Source organism: Spea bombifrons, chromosome 1, assembly GCF_027358695.1.
Source record: "Spea bombifrons isolate aSpeBom1 chromosome 1, aSpeBom1.2.pri, whole genome shotgun sequence".
Classification (NCBI taxonomy): Eukaryota; Metazoa; Chordata; class Amphibia; order Anura; family Pelobatidae; genus Spea; species Spea bombifrons.
This window is the reverse complement of record NC_071087.1, coordinates 120427925-120448395: the sequence shown is the minus strand read 5'-3', so window position 1 is coordinate 120448395 and position 20471 is coordinate 120427925. Positions and strand designations below refer to the sequence as shown.

General features: G+C 38.3%; 1 protein-coding gene across 2 annotated transcripts; it reads left to right on the top strand.

The window, feature by feature from the left end:
* GOLGA3 (golgin A3) lies at nucleotides 1-17597 on the top strand. Of its 2 annotated transcripts, none has more exons than XM_053471362.1 (24): nucleotides 1-124; nucleotides 881-1176; nucleotides 3600-3755; nucleotides 4473-4585; nucleotides 4711-5384; nucleotides 5730-5841; nucleotides 6377-6683; nucleotides 7169-7371; nucleotides 7554-7691; nucleotides 7993-8154; nucleotides 8524-8892; nucleotides 9140-9217; nucleotides 9356-9619; nucleotides 10036-10130; nucleotides 10249-10465; nucleotides 10629-10772; nucleotides 11307-11504; nucleotides 11752-11868; nucleotides 12124-12263; nucleotides 12814-12946; nucleotides 13534-13656; nucleotides 14016-14180; nucleotides 15308-15471; nucleotides 16319-17597. In XM_053471362.1, exons 2-24 carry the CDS (start codon nucleotides 1053-1055, stop codon nucleotides 16512-16514), a joined length of 4392 nt encoding a protein of 1463 aa, XP_053327337.1. In that variant the 5' UTR covers nucleotides 1-124; nucleotides 881-1052; the 3' UTR covers nucleotides 16515-17597. The 2 variants fall into 2 exon arrangements, with proteins under 2 accessions (XP_053327337.1, XP_053327329.1); XM_053471354.1 differs by having other exon boundaries at nucleotides 3600-3869.
* Nucleotides 17598-20471: the final 2874 nt, after the last annotated feature.

The following is a 20471-nucleotide window of genomic DNA, read 5'->3' as shown; positions in this document are numbered from 1 at the left end:
AGACCGGTCGCCAAGAGCCACGTCTAGTGGGAGAGGCCGGAGGGGAGGCAAATCAAAGCCGGGGTCCTGGAAAGGAGATAGAGGGGACCGAGAGCCGAGGGAGAAGAGCAGCCGGTGTCCCCGGGTGAGAGAACTCAGCTGTCACCATTTACTGCCAACGTGGCGCATGGAGCTACATGTCCCCCTCGTCAGACCCAGACAGCCCCCTCTCATCTAGTGCTGCTGGCTTCTGTCCCCTTAACACAACATAGCCTCTGTCTGCTGTCTCCTGTCCCACCCCAGCTGTCACCATTTGACTGCTGCTGGTAGTTCTTTCGTTTCCCTTTAATATATTATCTCCCAATCAATAAATGATTGTAGACTGACATAGATGTTGACGAGAAACAATACATGTCGCTGCACATAGTAATCATACCTGGGTTTATTCCTAGTGTCACCCGATCGGCCATTTAAACTTAGAACCTTCTCATGTTAATAAACAGAATGGTTGATCAGTATTATATGCAAGGTTTAAGTGTCTTATTTTAAATCGCCACTCTGGCAATCCGGTGTAATCGTATTGCTCTGTCCTGAGTATCTTTGTCCGTTTGCTGTCTGTCTATCTGATGTCCTTCTGGCCTGGTTGTCCAAAATACACAATCTATTATAAGTCAACTTACACCCTATCAACAACTATAGATTTTCTTGTGGTTTTTACATTTGCTATATTTTTAGTATGCTTGTACCAAACATTTGGATATTTAGGTATATAGACCCCATGTATCTAAGGCTTTGAGAATCCGATCCATGCAGCAACCGTGTTACCAACGGGGCAGCCAGAAAGGCTGTTATTAGCTTAGGTATGGCTATTGTTTTGAAGTGCATTGTTTTTGTCTTTCAGTGACAGGCGTAATCAAAGTGCAGTGTTATGGTCTGCGAATTGACTGGTGGAAGCCTTACCAGCACTAATACATTCAGCTTATCTCAAATGGAGAGGAACAGAACATTATAAACATTGCAGGACTGTAACACTGATAGTATCACATCTGAGAAGCTAGTGGTGATCCGTAGCCATGGACCCCCCAGCCACGTTCCAGGCGTGTTTAGATTCTGTGCCTGGAATTTATAACTCTCAAGCGGATATTGCTGATAGCAAATCTGAATCAAACACACCCCTGGCAGAGGGTAAAATTAATGGTAAGTAATAACCCTCAACTTTACATTCTTTACTACTGTTAAAGCACTTTACCCCTATATGTTTTTTGTTCAAATACATCGAAATCCAACACTGAGTTATATTTTGCTAATTGTTACTACTCTTTAGGTAATGTCATGTTGCTCTTATTTATTATCTTTTATCTTTTATATGTATAGCACCCAGTTTACTCAGTGCTTCTTACAGTACATTCAGTATGACAAACCAATACATTAGGTGAAGAGGACCCTGCTCGTAAGATTAAGCTCTTAAATCGCTAACTTCATTAATGTGGAATCTCAGAACAAGTGAATTGTTCTAACAGCAGGCTGTTATATGGATATGAAAGGAGGCTTAGTATGAACCTGCCAAAGTATTGCAAAAACGGTAAAACAAAGTCTTGTTGAAATGGCACCTTTTTGAATAGATTTTTTTTGTCCTTTTAAGGCTTAATGTGTGTGTGTGTATATAAGAAATATATTACACATTTGACAAAGTGAAAGTGATGGCATATGATGAGTTGGCTTCTTTCTTTTCCGCTTACATGCAGTTAAAGGTCATGCTTGGCTGGACAACAAACAATATGTTTTTTTTTTGATACCAGCATTTTGTACTTGTGTTTTAGATATTTGTAACACTCTACAACCTTAGAGGTTTTTGTTGTTTGTTTGATTTTCTTAAAATCTGATTAGGGGAAACAATTTCATGTTGGACCCCTTACATCTTGCTTAGATTTTCCAAGAGAGATTATCGCATTCAGCCCAGGAAGTTAGGAGTGCGAAGCAAAAAAAAGCCTCCCCTGCAGATTTATAAAAATGTATGTGCATTTTTAGCTCTATAGTAACCTATATACAAATATGAATTTGGATGATAATAGTTTTTCCAATTTTTTTCACAAAAGTAAATATACCGTAGTTTTTTTTCTGCTTTCGCTATTTCTTCTTGCTTTAATGTGGATAAAATAATTCTAATTTTAATAGTGAAATACAAATGACAAATAGCACAATACAAAGCTGCAAGACGCTTATGTTAAAACTTAAATAATCGCTGTTGATCTAGGCGCTGTGTGTAAGTGTAATAAATGGGAGTGTACATGGATTCATTTGCATTCCTCTATCAGTTTTAGCGGCTGAGCTGTGTGTAACTGTTTGGCCTTGACTTTTCAATCCTTTATGCATTCTTCTAGATATTTTATTGCTCCGCGTTTAATTTTACGAGGAAGTAAAAAAATAAGTAAATGTCATGGTGTGTGCTACAGGAGTCAGAGAATGACCCTCTGTCTTGGGGAGGGCAGAAAATAAAACATTTTAATTCTAAAATTACTTGGGAAGATATAAATATGCAAAAGTAAGTCGCCTATTTAGAAAAAAAAAAATCCCAAGTTTATTATCAAAATATATCCTATTCTTACTCTCGACAAATGTATGGAAATATGTCAGTTGACGGTTTTACATGTTGAGAGCAGCCATGGATATTTTCTAGTGGTGCCTGATCGATACAGAGGCTGTCAACCTGCGACTGCTTCTTGGCAGACAGGATTTGTTTCTTGTCAGACATTTCACCAACAGACAATTCATGTTATTCAAACAAAGGAAACATTCCAGTTCCTTTAACCAATTTCTACCCCTGGAAAGTACTTAAATGCAGTGTGAGACCCTTATGGTTTACCTTACATATTGTGTACCCTAAGAACACTGTTTCATGTTTAAGTGAATTATTTAACTGGTTAATTATTAATATCTTTAATAATCCCTACTGTTGTAAGTCCTTATTCTATGATCATTTTGGACACTGATCCCAATCCTTGTCTAATTTCCTGCACCAAATATAAAACCTTTTATTTTATTTTTTTTCACTTTTTTTTTAAAGAAATCTACTTTCTGTACAAATAAATAGGGCCTCAGTAGACATGGATTATGTATGTGTTCTCCTAACGTATTAACATATTAGTATAGTTATTGTGGGAGAATTGTTATTCTGTAGAATATGGTGGTCCATAATAGCTACCTATTCCTGGTACCCTACATGGTTATTCTGGTGTATTGATTTACGTAGCACTCGTTCTACAGTGAGGTACAAGGGTTTGTGGATTAAATCAGTTGGATTTAAACAAACAAAAGTTGTGGAGGGTCCTGTTGAAATGATCATGTGATCTAGAAGGAGGTGAGAGTATATGACACAAGAACTGAAAGTGCAAATGTTGAGGACAAGCCACACAAATGGATCTCTGTATAAACATTGTTTAGTTGAAAAATACAACTAGAAGGGCTTATATATTAAAATTAATCTGGTAGAACGGTTTTGTATCATGGTATTTTTCACCATAGCAGCCAATATTATGATCCATTTTGTTTGGTTGCTATGGTGATAAGATCTAGTTTCAAACTTTGTTCTTCCTGATAAAGTATGTTTCCTTTTCCAAAAGAAACAAGTATTAATTCACATAAACCAGCGAAGGAAGATGGCAATATGAAGAGTAGCAGCTTGGGAGCTGAACGCCAGAATGGGCCGGAGGCTTGTTACCCCGAAGAGACATCACTGGATTTCCTCAGCGGCCCCTGTGTCTCTGCAGTCCCTCCAGGTGTGGCTGGTTTCCATGACAAGCTTTTGGAGTCTAGCACTGAGGGCCTAGTTCTTAGAAAAGAAGCTTTGCAGTCGCTGAAGCTAAGCCTTCACATGCAGGAAACTGACCTGTGTAAGCACATTTTTCATGAAGGACAATTCCATCTCTTTCTTGGCTTAATTAACCTTCCTTGTGCATGTGACATTTCAGGATGTAATGTTCTACGTATTGTGCCCTCTGGGTCCCTGGCCAACTGCTTAGTACAAGATGGAAATCAAAACAACTTATTTATAAGGGATTACCACTATTTTTGAATTGAAACATCACTTGATGTTCTGGTATTGTTCTACTGACCAACTCACTCACCCTGTTAAATAAGACGTTTTACATCCAGATATAATATTGTTAGCATCTGTTGTGTCAAAATATAAGGTAATTAATGCTTATACTAACCGTTTTATACTTCGCAAAGACTAATAAGATTTAGTGTAGTATATTGTAATTTTATTAAAACACATGGACAGCTGCGAGTCTTTGTTGCCTGCATGTGGTTCTTTGGTTGGGCAGCTCTTCTTTTTATCTGTACTTTGCAAATCTTTGTGTACGCATGCCGCTTGTTTTGCACAGTAAATTATTGTCGTTATTAGTATTAGACAGCCAGAAGAATGGGAGCAGTCAGATGACTTGTACATGTCTCATTGGTCTTTTATTTTATTTTTTTTATGTCTCTACCAGGCACCAGAGAAACTTCCCTCCCGTTAGAGAGAGAGGAGCAGATCCGCCTCCAAGCAAGGCGCCGGCTTGAGGAGCAATTAAAGCAATACCGAGTGAAGCACCATCAGGAAAGAGTTAGTATAAGTAAACTTAAGGTTGAGTCCCATGCTTGGGAACCCAATGTAAATCATGCATTAAAAACAAGTTGGTGCATAACATTAAAGATGGGTTAACTAAAATCCCTATTTTTGTTTTGCAGTCCAGTCAACCCAGTCCTAAAAGCCGTCCTTTCAGCACTTTGGATCCTGAACTGATGTTCAACCCAGATAATCTTCCCAGGGCCAGTACAGTTGCAATGACTAAAGAATATTCATTTTTGCGCACCAGTGTCCCACGTGGTCCAAAGTTGGGCAGTCTTGGCCTCCCTTCATCTTCCAAAGAAAAGAAGTCCTCCAGGTCCTCAAAGTCTTCCAGTAAAATACGTTCACTGGCAGACTACAGGAAAGATGTGTCTGAACCTAGTGGTAATAGTGTGGGATATTCCGATTCATCCCCAGGGTCCTTGAAAGAAAACAGGGGAAGCCTAACATCAGTGGTGTCTGAAATTACTGTTGATAAGGGAGAGCGTTGGGAGAACTTGAGCTATGACAACAGCTTAGAATTGGATGGAAGTGATGTGGGGACAAAGCATGATGGGAATGAGAGTGACAGCTCCACCTATAGTAGTGTGTCTGCCAGTACAGGAGCTGTATCTGAGAGAGCTTTCAAGAAAGAAGAGGACTACACTGTAAATGGCCAGACTATTGCAGCAGAAGATGTAGGACAGTATCCATCCCTCAGTGAAGTATTAAAAGCTGCTAGTGCTGAACATCACGCTCAGGAGCCAGAGGTCAATGGGGAGCCCAGGAGCCGAAGAGACAGCATTTCAAGCAGGTTTGAGAAACAAAATTGCACCTTTTCTCTGTGTACAATGAGGTTATATAAAGTAAACAGATTAGGGGAGATATATATAGTAGTTGTGGTACAGGCTCTGTAGCAGCAGAGCAGAATGTTCCTGTTGATTGGTCCACTTGCACCAGAACCGCTGTATACATCTTAGACACTAATAGTGTCGTTGCCCACCATCCATTCAATATTTCTTTGCAGACTGCGTCTTTATTTAGCTTTATTCTCTCATTATCACTACTCCTGTTTAACTATTGCTAAATAATACAAAGTTCATAATGAATGTTATCTCCAATGACAATCCTCCCTTTTCATCTAAAAAAAAAAAAACAGTATCTCTATGGAAAGCTCCATTGCTGGGACTCATGATGAACTTCTGCAAGTTCTCAAGGAGAAGATGAGACTTGAGGGGCAGCTGGAGAGTTTGACTGCAGAAGCTAGTCAAGTAAGCTTGCTGTTTTATATTCACCAGAGGTATTCTGAAGCATTAACGTGACTATATTGGTAGCAAAATATCAACATGAATGTTACATAAAAAGGGAACATAAACTTCTATAAACATCTAAACAAATATCCATACTTTAGAGGGGGTACCCTATAATCTGGTTAGAAACCCACGATAGCTTTGTTAACCATTGTGGGCTTGAGCCCAATATTGGTTTGACCTTTATTACGAAGTCTGGAGACAGCTCAAACTCTTTCATACAGATGCGTCAAGCACTATATTTGTGTAGAGTGCAAATGTGACTTGGCTTCTGGTTTGACTTGTGATGTAAGTGTAAGAGTGATATACGCTATGCAAATGGTGATATTTAGCTTAACTTGCTATAGGTGTAGAGTCCCTTATTTCTACAGTGAATGTGCTTTTACTCCTGATCACATGTATTGAATTTTGTTTTTTGGGAAAATAAAGTCAATTAATATACATTTCTCTATAACCAGTTAGTGTAGGACCTAATCACATTTGTTTCCTCTTCCAGGCTCTGAAAGAAAGGGCTGAGCTGCAGGCCCAGTTGGCAGCAGTAAACATTAAACTCCAAGCTGAAGTGGAGGTCAGCCAGGCCAGTCAGCAGAAGCAAGACTCTTTGAACTCCGAAGTGATCAGACTAAAGAAATCCTGTCTAGACCTAGAAAGGGCCATGGCAGATCTACAGAGTAGCTTGGAGGCAAAGAATGGCAGCTTGACTTCTTTGGGCAATGACTTGCAAGTGGCAGAGGAGCAGTATCAGCGGCTAATGGGGAAAGTGGAAGAATTGCAGAGGACAATCATCCAGAAAGATAACACTGGTGAGCTGTCAGATTTAACTGTCAACACATTTCTGATGATTGCATATATAATTGCACCTCATCCTTGGTAATGTCATGCCAACCTACTAAATCCTACCTGTGGACCAGAGTAAATTTATGAATTATGTATGGTACTGTATACAGCACAGCAATCCGGAATAGTACATTATGATGCTTGCCAATACGTTATTTAAACATAATTGCCTGTAGGATCAAGATATTGTACTTGTCAAAAATATATATTTTTTTTCTTATCTTTAATTTTTTTTCAACATCAACACTAACAATTTATTTCTGTAGTATGTAAATCTGTTTTGATTCTTCTAGGAAAGTAAAACAGATAAAAATGCAAATATCACATACAACTGACATAAAAACCACAACAATAAAAAAGACAACTTTAAAGTTATATGCTCATGTTTTCAATTGTCCTCAATCCTGCAACATTGCTGTAATTATTTACTTATTTGTTCTGTTCCCATTAGTCCATGATTTGCGCCAGCAGACTGCGTCACTGCAGTATCAACTGCAGCAGGTGCAACTGGACCGCTCCGCACTGACCAACAAACTCAAGGCATCGAGGACAGAAATCTCCGCTCTGCAGCAGACTCGGGATTGGTATCAACAGCAACTTAGCCTGGCCCAAGAAGCCAGAGTGCGACTTCAAAGTGAAATGGCGAACATACAGGTAATACTTCTCCATGCTGTCTATTGGTTGCACAGGTAGAGGTTCTTTTTTTGTTGTTGCTGGAAATGCATATTTTTTGACTCAAATGTTTTTCTAGCAAAAAAAATAGTATTTGTGTGTATTATATTGCTTTCTGTTTATCTATAAAACAGCTATGACATGGATTTGTATTTTTGTTTTAGGCTGGACAAATGACCCAGACTGGATTTTTGGAGCACCTTAAAATAGAGAATGTGACCCTCTCGCACCAGCTGACAGAGACTCAGCACAGGTCCATAAAGGAAAAAGAGCGCATAGCTGCACAACTCCAGAACATTGAAGTAAGAATATTTTATATTCCTATTCATGTTTATTCTCTGCTTCCTTCTATCAAGTACAATGAGTGTAGGAGTGCTCAGATACCTACTTTTAAAATACAGATACCTTATGGAAAGTCTGTTGCTTGGTCTCTAATAATAATTTTGTCTAAACAGTGGCCGGATGAACATTTTGTCAGGATTCTATTCTCGTTGAGGTTTGCAGAGCACATACATTTTACAAAGGCTCTTACTAGAATTATGTAGGAGACGCTGGGGGATTGTACAATAAGATCTGCTCTCAGCTTTATTGTTTTTCCACAAGGCTGACATGTTGGACCAGGAAGCTGCATTTCATCAGATACAAGAAGCAAAAAGCATGGTGGAGGAGGATCTCCAGAGGAAACTAGAGGAGTTTGAGGAGGAGAAAGAGCAATTGCAGAAGCTAGCAGATTCAGCTAGTGCTTTAGAACGTGATCTTGAGCAGGTAATGTTGTTTTCACAGCTCTTAAAATAGTTTTTCTGTAATTTATGTCGATATGTTATTGGAATGTCATACTTTTTTGGACAAGATTTTGTTTTCTGTTATGAAATATTGAAAATCTTAATAAAAACTGAATTATAAAAAAAATAATGGATGTTAAAAAAAAAATAAACCAATAGATGCAATTGTATTATTGAAAATGAAGTAGAAATAAAGATTTTAGGTGCAGTTTAGTGATGTTTACTCTAGCTCTGGCCATTTTAGCCGTTCATATGATTTTTTGTGTTTTTGTTTGTTAATATTGACACTTACCTTACTGCTAGTCTCTTATGATGGTTGGAAATTGTAACTGGTATAATATCTTACCATTAGGCACAGCTAAATTTGCATCAAAAGGACCTGCAGCTTGAAGCTCTTCAGCATGAACACCTGGATATACTAAAGCAGCTTACACTCGCCCAAGAGACTCTTAACACCAAAGACCAGTCATTGAGTGACCTGCAAATGCGATATGATGAGCTGGAGGGCAGATTGGAGGAGCTTCGGAATGATAGTTTGGCAAAAGATGACACCATCCAGTACCTCCAGAACCAAAAGATTGTCCTAGAAGTGGCCTTGCAGGCAGCGAAGATGGAGCAGGAAGAAATAGATCAAGGAGCTAAAAACTTGGAAGAAGGAACAGAAGCTGCAGCACAACTCTTGGACAAACTGCGACAGGAGCTTGCCGTCAGGTCAGGCCAGGTATGTGCATGTATACAATTTCAACATTATTGAGGTGACCGCCATTAATTCTGAACTGGGTTTTGTTATATTGTGTAAAATATGCAATTTTTCTATAAAAGAAAATAGTTCTGATTTGCCAGAATATTTGAGGAAACTGATCAGGTATAAAAGAAGAAGCAACCTTTAGAAAAAGGTAAAAAAGTGCAAAAGAACAAGCTTTTGTCCAACAAGTAATTATGCAAAACTGTTATTCTCACTTCCACAGGTGGAAAGTCTGCAACAGGAAAATGCCAGTATGAAGAAACAAACCCAAAAAGTGAAGGAGCAATTTCTGCAGCAGAAAGTGAGCACTTTGTAATTGTTTATAGTGCATCAGTTAACAATTTCAAGAAAATTTGTGTATGATATTGAAAAGCTAAAATAAGTGTCCACGTGTGGCTAGATAAACATTCTTATTCTGTATGGTATTTCTGCTGTGCAGGTAATGGTTGAAGCATATCGTAGAGATGCCAGCTCCAAGGACCAACTAATTAGCGAACTGAAGAATACCAAAAAGAAGTTGGATTCCGAGGTGAAAGAACTGAGAAAGGAGCTTCTGAAGATACAAGGTGAAAAGTCAGCAGGGGAGGTAGAACAGGCGCGGATAAAGAAAGAGATGATTCAAATCCAACAACAGATAGAAGAGCTTGAATCCCATCTCCAAGCTGCACAGAATGACAGGGATGAAATGGAACACCGTTTACAGGTTTGTAGTCGGTGATATCAGTGACTCAACTCAAACTCATTGAAGCTTTGAGATTCACGTTTCTAAGTTTTTGGCACCTTCTTTCAGCTCTGGGCATTCATTGCTATGCCTGTGACAATTGATACAGTTTAGAGGTAGACAACTAAAATAATTGAAGGCTAAAAAAGACAACTATATGAACTAGCCCTAAGCCCTAAATCTAAACAGATTTGCTTTCCTATGTGGATAAAAGGTTAAATTGTTTTGAACAATTACTATTAAAAGTGATGGTAATTAATGTAATAATAATGTCTCTCTCTCTCAATGACACTGAACATGTGGCGACGATGCTAATTTACATAGTTCTAGTTCTATAAATTACTTGCACATCCTGATATATGATTTTTATTTAATGTCTGCCTTTTCTTGTTCTGCAGTCCCTGCACTTTGACAGAGAACAGTTAACGGCTCTAACAAAAGAAAATGCTACATTGCGAGAGCAAGTGGAGCAGATGCAAAATGAGGCTAAAAAGTAAGTTTGCTCAAAATGATTTTTGCTTTTCATTGAATAGAAAGTAATGGACCGCTTGTCTACGCAAGTTATACAAGGATGGTTTTAGAATCACTGGACGTATGTTTGTTTCTCCTAGGGCGATTACAGAGCAGAAACAGCGGATGAAGAGGCTGGGCTCCGATCTGACCAGTGCGCAAAAGGAGATGAAGGTTAAACACAAGGCGTACGAGAATGCTGTGGGGATCCTGAGCCGCCGACTACAGGAAGCACTGACTGCAAAAGAAACTGCAGAGGCCGAGCTAAACAAACTTAAAGCTCAGGTCACAGAGGGAGGAGATACGCAAGCCTTTCAGGTATGAGAGGAAAGTCGGTGAGATTGAATAGCCCACCCTAAATGGCTCGGATCAAGATGTGCTTTGAACAGTACTTGTCAATTCTGTATTAAAATATGCCACGGTTTTGTTTTTTATGGGTTTTTTTCCCCTCTGTAATCAAGGACACCTTTCTCTTATGCAGGAAAAGATCAACAGCCTACAGACTGAGCTAGAGGCCATTAGCAACAGTAAGGCCTTGCTGGAACGGGAGCTCCAGGAGGTCATATCTTTAACCAGTCAGGAGCTGGAGGAGTACAGGGAGAAGGTCTTAGAGCTGGAGGATGAGGTGAGAGTAATGCAATAGACATTGATCGCAGATAAGAACCATTCTGCCCATCTAGTGGGCTCATCTATTCTACAATTGTGTTCCTAATGGCAAAACCCTTCATGACATATTAGGTTATATATACTGGAAAATGATACAAAGGAATGGGGTTTCTTTTATTATTATTTATTTACTAAATTAAGATACATTGCACATCATTTCTGATGAAAGTCTTTTAGTGAACTTGAACCCTCTTTGCTTCAATCATGGCTGTATGTCATCCTATTCAGAATGTTTAGCTCTTTGGCACTCTAATCTGCTACATTGGCTACCTTGTCTGTACATGGAAAGAGGGAGTGCTCAATACATGTGCACATTATGCAGCCATAATGAGGTTTAAAAATGCATTGCACCATATGAGTATGTTACAAAAGCCTAAATAGCTACTTTACAGCAGATTGTTTTGCCTATGATCTCTAGCAGTGTCTGATCAAACATCTTGCTTTAAAATAAATTTAGAATTCTTAAACCTAGACCGCTTTTTCCCCTCAACAGCTCCAGGAATCACGTGGCTATAAGCGGAAGATTAAACGCCTGGAAGAGCTAAATAAGAAAGTGACGTTGGAACTCGAACATGAACGTGGGAAGCTGACTGGCCTTGGCCAGTCTAATGCCGCCTTGCGTGAGCACAATAACATCCTAGAGGCTGCTCTGGCAAAGCGAGAGGCAGATCTGGTGCAATTGAACCTACAGGTAGTGACATAATGTTACTGATTATTTGTAAATAGCCACCTAATTTAAACAAACAACCTTTTGCTAATGTCTGTTTCTGGGCATGTGTTAAATTACACCACAAGTTCACCATCAATGCTTCCATCTATGAGCGGTTGAGATGCATGGCAAGGATGTTCAGGGAGAGAGGGATAGAAATATTGTAGAATACCTGTCTGTAACCCATTCTCCCTGGTTAACTTATCTGTCTCTTGTTTCTGTTGTACAGGTACAAGCTGTTCTTAAACGCAAAGAAGAAGAAGACCGCCAAATGAAAGACTTGGTACAGACATTGCAGGATGCTTTGGAGAGAGAAAGATTGAAAGTTAGCAGTTTAGTGGAGCAGGTAACATGTGACCTCAAGCTTTTGGGTGAATGGGGTTTTCTCCGTGTCGTATTGTAAAGTACTACTTAGTATCAGTGGCTATAAAAAGTTTATCCAAGGTATTTAAAGCCCTCCATCCAATGAGTCTTTTTATCAGCTGTTCAGTAGTACTGAAAATCAGAATTTGTATTTGCCAAATATGCCCTACATCTGTGTGAGCTGCATGAATGTAAAGTTGGGGTAGCCAAGTAAGACTTAAATCTGTTCTCTCTGCAGGTAGCAGCAGCCAAGGCCGAAGCAGGTCACAATCGGCGGCGCTACAGGGCAGCCGCTATGGAGCTGAGTGAAGTGAAGAAGGAGCTACAGGCCAAGGAGCAGCTGGTTCTAGCTCTGCAAGCTGAAGCTGAAAAACTGCAGTAAGTGCCGCTTTACAGATCTGTGTGCCATTAATACAGTGTTACACAGATCCCTTTGTTATCACATAGACTAACGGTCCATCCAACACATTGCGCCACAAAACGTATAGTCAATCTATCAATTGAGATTTGTTTAGTCACTCCACAAAATGCAACTGAGCTTGGAAATATCATCCCGGAGAGTCCAAACACAATCTATTGTGAAAGCAACCTCCAAATTACAGTTAGTGTGAGCTGGCAAGTATTCAGAGTGATTGCCTTTTTCACTTTTAGCTTCATAGTTCATTAAAGGACCATGCAGTTTATATTTTATATTTATAACTTCCTACTTCCTACTACTTAAAGAAAAACTAATAATTGAAAGATATCATGATCCTTTGCATGTTATGTTTCTGTCTAAGGAGAGCAATACTCTGACATATTAAATGAATGCCTCTGTTTCTTTGTGTCTCTGCATAGAAATGCCCTCTCCTTTGTTACGAGGACACATGGACTTGGCAGTGCCTTGAGCTTGGCTTATTGATCTTGACATTCAGCTTTGATCTTGCAGGTCACAGGATGAGAAACAGTCTGAGGAGCTGGCACAGTTCCAGCAAGAGTTGGCTGAAGCTCGCTCACAGCTTGTGCTCATGCAGAAGGAACTGGATGAACAGTTGAATAAGAAACCAGAATTCAGCCAGGAGGTAATGGCGTCATTAGTTCTGTTTAAATAAATAATTTATACAGATCAGAAAAGATTATATGGAATTGTTGCAAATGAATCTCTGCTTTTTTAAGCCCAGGACAAAATTAGTAAGTTTGTTTGGTTTTGCTCTATTCATTATTGGTGGGAGGTTTACTTGATTTATTTTGTCAATTGAAAATGACAAGGAATCACATTGTACAGTTGGCTAGGAAATGTGTAGGTGAAAGGTTATGGTATGTTTTTTTATCTCAAGTCCATACACCTTTAACTTTTATCTGGCCAGTAATATCACATACATCTGTTAGTCACTAAGCCAAGCTGGCTGCTGCTTTCTGTAACATTAGTGTTGTCTACAAAAAAAATATAAACTCTTTAAAAATTCTCTTGGGCTTCTCTTGGTTCAGTTTACAGCCACACACATACAAGCTTTGATGGACTTTCCCCTGACATTAAAAAAAAATGTATTTATTTCTGCAAGAAAAAAAGTATGTTCTTTTTGTAGATCCCAGAATGTCATTGAATGAGTTTATGGGATGAGTTTGAGGTACCTATCTTGTATTATTATTTTTTCTTTTTCCTCTCTAGGTGGAAGACCTTAAGTGGGAGGTGGAGCAGAAGGATCGTGAGATTCAGTCTTTGAAGCAGCAATTAGATTTGAATGAGCAGCGCAGCAACAGAGAACTGGAGAATGTCCAGACATTATTACAGGTAGGAGAACTTGAAGACTTAATGACTGCTTATGGGTTATCATCCTTGTGATTAACACCTGTTTCTTCATTAAAAAAAATAGTTTCTAAATGACTATAGAAACTTTACAGACACATTGTAGTTTTAGTTTTTAACTATATATACTATATTATTATAATACTATATGGCTCATCTGTATAAAAAATGTATTAAGCCTGGTTTCTAAATATCGACTGCATGATGCATTATGTATAAATTCTAATTATTCTGTGGTTACCTATGAAGCAACCTTTTTATGCATTGGACTGCTGTTTGGCCAGCAGTGAAAAAAATTGTCATGCTTCCTATAACCCGTCTGTGTTTTTACTCTATTCATTTAGAACTTGAAATCCGAACTAGAGGTTGTGAAAGATGATCTTACAATGACCCAGAAGGACAAGTTTGTCCTTCAGGCAAAACTAACAGAACTGAAGAACAGCATGAAGACTCTGCTTCAGCAAAACCAACAATTAAAACTGGACCTCAGACAAAGCCGCGTTAAAAAGGTAGGTAAACATTCCCATCCTGAATATACCCGTCCACCCCCTTGTTTGTTATTGACCTACATGTTTGTGTGATGAGATTACACCATTGCTCAATATTGCGTAACTCAAATATATGAAAATAAATGGAACGGGATGGTATAAGATGTAAGCAATGTTTACAGAAAGTGTGTGCACATGTGTAATTCCACTATAATGGTGGAACAAATTCTGCAGGGATTATGTATATAAAATTTAATATTAACATGGGTGACCAAAATGATGCTATCTCGAATAGGAAATTAGGTCAAGAATTTTGGCTAGCCCCAAAATCTCTCAGCGTGCTGGACTGTTTCTCAAATGTGTTTCTGTTATAGTTTTTACAAGAAAGGCTTCTTTGTGTCACCTCATAGAAAAAGTGCTATTGTGCCTAAGTGTGCTATTCCACTTTTTTTTCTCCAATTTTTCTAAATACTTAAATTATAATGTACTACTCTTCTGTATACACGTTAAATATTCATGTATTAAACGAATGTACTGTTTTTTCTGTAGTTTCAGCAGGGCCTCTTAATTAGTTCCCTCCGCATTGCTGTGCCTGCCAATTTCTCACATCGCATAAGGGGCATTTGCTTAAAGGTCCTCTGGTTTAAAAAGGACTGGTTGTAGTATCTCAAAAAACCTTTTTAAAGCATTTTTTAAGTAACGGAAATAAAATGGCAGAGGTTTCTTTTTTTTTCACCTTACATGATGGCACGCTAATCAGTTGAAATCATCCTGTTCAGCCAACTAACCACCATTGATCTTGTCCTTAATTTCCTCTTCCCCTAGTACCGCTTAAAGTAGATAGATGTAGGCAGATTAGTTGGGCAGAACGGTCCTTATCTTCCGTAAAATTCTATGTTTCAATACTTTTTCCATCTTTCCCCACTTTTGGAATTTTAGTTTAGTTGTAACACGGTTATTTACCTTTCAATAGAGAATAAGAACTGTTGTTGGGTGCCCATTTTTGTATAGTCATGTGTGGAGATCTGGGATTACAGAGAAAATAGGTTAGCTATGTTGCCTATAATTCTCTTTAGACTCACAATTTGGTGTCAAATCATCAATTACCCTTCTGAGATTTTGTAAGACTGTACGTGTTGTTTCTGCAGAGGAAGGATCTGAAAGGAAATGTCACATCTTCCAACCCTGTGACTCCAGTGAAGGTTCCAGACTGCCCTGTACCGGCATCACTGTTAGAGGAGCTGCTGAAACCTTCATCCGCAACCAGCAAAGAGCCTCTAAAAAACCTCAACAGCTGTCTACGCCAACTCAAGTAATAACTTTTCCATTATTTGCATTCTTTATGACTGGAGGACTGGGAAAACGTGCAAATGCTTAGGGCACCAAGAGAACTGGGTGATCAGACAATGCTTTGCCTCCAGCTTTTCTTTTCATTTTGTGCTGGAATATATCAATACAAAAAAGCAAATAAAAAACTGCCTTATGGGTGCTGAATAGAACTAAATGAAGTGTGTGTGCGTGTGTGTCTCTGTACACACAACCATTCAAATGTTTGAGGTCAACTAGCTGTTTTCACGGAAAACAAGGGACTGTTAGCTGTGCTAACATAATTGCAGAAGCGTTTTGTAATGATCAATTAGCCTTTTAAACTTGGATTAGAGAACACAACGTGCCATTGGAACACGGGGGCGTGATGGTTGCTGATAAGGGGCCTCTGTTCGCCTATGAAGATATTCCATTTAGAAACAGACGTTTCCAGCTGCAATAGTCATTTACAACATTAACATCTACACTGTATTTTTGATGTGTTTGTGATATTTTAATGTCAACACTGCATTTTTACTATATTTAAATGGACAAATTTTGATTTTCTTTCAAAGACAAGGAAATTTCTAAGTGACCCCAAAATTTGAATGGTAGAGTGTGTGTGTGTGTATTTGTGTATATATACGTGTGTGTGTATGTATATATGTGTATATATATGTGTGTGTAAGATATATATATATATCTATATATATATCTATCATTAACGTTACAATCCTAAAGTAGTGGGGTGGTAGGGGTTGGAAGTATGAGGGAATTCTTCAGAGTATTCCTTACTATCAGTGTATCCAAAATCTTTAAAATTTCTATTCTGTTTCTTTTGTTTTTTTTCATAGAGAGGAAATGGACAGCCTTCAGCGACAGATGGAACAGCACACAATTACGGTACATGAATCTATGGAATCCTGGAATCAAATTGAAGGGGGGCTACAGGATTTCACAGTGCCCGGTGCCCAAATATTGACCGATCCAAGCTTCCCCCTGAATGACGAGAACTCTGATGAGCCTGACCCCAGGAGAGCACAGCAGTAATCCCTCTCTCTCTGCTAGTATTTCCGTGCGTTTCCTTTTTTAAGGTCTTTTAAAGTAGATGCACAGCACAAAAGGACACTGCTATGCCTAATTAATGCTTATACGGTTTTATGGTTGAAGAAAAGCATGCTTCCAAAATAAAATCCTGGATTCAAATTCGACAGTTTGCTCCGGTAAAAAAGGCTGAGATCCTGGGCCTCAAGTGAATATGGTGTGAGTGTAGTTACAGACGGAACATAATATGTATCTGATGAACTTTGATTCTTTATTTTCCCCTTAAAATGAAATATCAGATCATCTTTCTTTTCTCTATAGTAAGACTTAGTGTTACTATAAAAAACATGCCTTGTGCCAACACCTTCACCTTCTATGGATCATCACCCCAGATGAAATAAACAAACGTATCATTAAGACAGCGCTGGGCGAGCTGGTGAGGCCTCAAAAGCTCAGCCCAGCTCAAGATGAAAGTGTATACAACACTTTATCCCCTTCTGGCATTGGGTCCTTGTTTGCTGTCTGAGGTGCATGAGTACCTGTGTCTACGGAGGTGGGCTAGCTAGGTGTGGAGCAGGTAGCCAAACTGGGGCCTGACTCAATGCCCCACTACTGTCAGTGCACTCTCCTTTATGAAAGATTTCATAGTTCACAATTTCAAATGGCAAACCTAGTCATATCTTACTGGTCTGTCCTGGTATGAAGAATAAATATGGTTCAGCAATGATTAAAGTGTTTATACCCTTTATGCAGGAAAACCCCTCAATTGACCCTGCATTGTTTTTTAGATTGACTATGGTGTTGCCTTGATGGCTTGTGCAGACATAACCTTTTGTTTCACAAAAGAACACAGGGCCTTACGTAATGCATAATTAAAAAGTGAGATAATTATGCAGGGACAACTTGATCCGTTCGGCAGCTCACCAGGACTGGTCTTCTATCATGGACACTTTAGTGAAGTGAACTGAAATGCTATACTTCCCTTAAAAAGCTCTAGTTTCAGTCAGTATAATGGAGGTTGTAATTTTTATGCCACCTTTGGTTATTTCTTTTAGTTGTTAATGATGTAGATACGAGTACACATTTTTTATACACACTCAGAGAGGCTCAATCATTGCAAAAATGAATAATCCTAAATTATCAAGTCTTCACAAGCCACTTTGCAATTTGGCTCCAGCCTGATGCATGAAGCTCCACTTCTAAGATCATACATCGAGTTTTCCCAGCCATGAATTTTTTTTCAAGCTAACTAGTTACATATTGTACATTGGATGTTTGTAGTTTACAAGAGTCGTTGTTACTGTTTGTTGTTGTTTTTTTGAATTCTTGAAATTATTATTATTTTTATTTTTTTTGCAATATTAGTGTATCATGGTGGATACAACTACAGCTGCCGTAGCTCTGACACAGTAGAAAAAAAATTAAGTATTTTTTACCTAACATGTTAAAATGCTTTCATGGATATGTTGGATGTACAAACAGCTGTGCAAGTTCCAAGTGCAAACCCTAAGCCACATAGTTAATAGACTCTTTGGGACAGAAAACATGATTTCGTAATGCTTGGCTGAATACAAATTTGTTTGAACACTGCAAGGTTCCATGCTGTCTTTATGGTACGTTTTGTTTAAAGCTGCATGGTGTATAGCAATCGTTATTTCACCTTTCTCTTTAGAAATTATCACTGCTAACACACTGTGTTAATCAATCTTTTAGCCAGTTCTATTTAGAGTGTGAGCAGACAGCACACAGTTCCCTGTGTGTTAATGGATTGAATGAGCTCTCTAAATAAAATGGCAGCTGATTAAGAGAGTTCAGTTCATTATGTAGTTGATCCATGCTCTACAACTGATAAAGGATTTATGGGAGCTACAGTTAATCTATAGCTTGACACTCAATTGTGGTTCTTCAACAATTCTTGTAACCAGAGGTTTTTATTGCAGCTTCCCCTTCTGATGACAACCGTTGTTAAAAATGAATGGGTAGTTGGCTTGTGCCGTTCTTGAAAGTCTGTGGAATTTACTGACAATGTCTTGATGGTTTAATTGAATGTGTATTGTATTGTTTTTGGAAATTTCCAATAACACTGTTTAAATGTGGTTTTATTTATGGAAGGAACAGATTAAAGCAAGTTTATTATTATTATTATTATTAAATTCGAAATATTCGTATATATATAATATAAAGTTAAATCTTTTAAACTGTATATATGATGCTGCCATGTAAAGCATGTGGATAAACTGATGTGCATAAGGATTCTGTTTTTTTTTTGTGCAATAAACTATTTTTGTAAAAAAAAATATATAAATTTCGCTACTTTTAAATCACATTCTATTGTTTTCTTCATGTACCACGAGTATACTTTTTTTTTTTTGCACACGGGGCGTACTGGGGATACATGTGTGTTGGGGGCAAACCTAGTTTCAAGAACCATGGGTTGATAGGAAAACAAAATAAATCTGTCATTTTCCCCAGATCTTATATTTTGCAGTTCTATACACTAACTGTTGTAATGCAGATATATATGTAAGCTATGCATACCATGGGGGAAAAAAGGTAATCTTAACTTCCTTTTCTCAGCATATGTATGATTATTCCTCCCATTAAGTTTACTCTCATTAACATGCGGATTGTGAATTGACAGCAAATGCTGTAGGTAAATAAAATAGATTTATTTATTAATTTGATATAGAGCCATTATATTCATCAGCACTGAACAATAAGTAAACAGGACATAACGAGTAGTGCATCACATAACGAGTTTGGTTTATAGAAACAAAAGGTAAGGGAGGCCCTCCTCAAACAAGAATACAATCTAGATGATAAACGTTGTGACAGTTCCCCTTTAACACCGAGTTAAAACATTTATAGACTATATAAAAAAGGCCCTATATCATGGGAAAACGTATAGACTTAATTAGAACTCTAAGTAAATAAATCGTGCCATTGGAAAACCAGATTATACTTTTTTTTTTTTATTATTAAAATTTTCACTTTTAAACAGATACCAAATATCAACCAAGGAAGATAAAATACCATACGTAAATAACATCCACTCATAAGCCATCCAAAAATATAAAGCATTAAATAATCTTATTGCTTCTACTACATATGTTCATGTTAATAATTGTTATTAAATATACACATTTAATTGTTATACATTCTGTATAATCTTTGGTTCTGGTCTTCAAATACAGCTTTAAGTAGAGAATGTACATTTCCCAGCAGTGCACATAACTGGTTAAAAAACATGGTTAATCAGGGAGCCACCTCTAATCTGGTAATTGATCCTTTAGTATGTCCGCTTATAAATATATGTGTTCACGTACACCCAGTGGCAACTTCTCCCTTTCTCTTTGTTGATTTTATTTCTATGCCCTCAAAATACAGCTGGGCACTCCCTTCTTTGGTCCAGCAGTTCAAGCAATGAACACATTTCACTGCAAAGCAGAGCTCTTGTCCTCACAAGACTGTATGGTTGTCCTTTGTGGAAACAGAAACAAAATTAACTCCAGCTATCTCCAACGTAAAATAAATTCCAAGAAAATAAGTTTTAGGAGCGAATAATGATCAGATGGGGCCTGGGGCAAGACTCAGGAGTCCCCTCAAATATAATTTTGTATATATTTACACACACCCCACAGGGATGATGCATTAACAAAAGCTTGCTGGATGGGTAAGTGTGACGGGGCTTGGGTACCCCGGCTGAGTACACCCATCGATTCTTTGTTGCTTCTTCCCAGAACCACAAGGGTTAACCGCTTCCAGTGCTAGTAACACACTTTATTGGGAAACACACAGGCTTATATACAAGTTAGGTGATAAAAAGGTCATAGACCACCGAGCCCCGCAATGTCCGTATACTTTGGTCGTCTTCTCTGGGTGATCCCAAAGGAGTGGCGGTGATCTCGGGGGTGCTGAGGGGGCGCTTGGGGTCCAGGAAAATCTGGTCCAAAAAACGACATG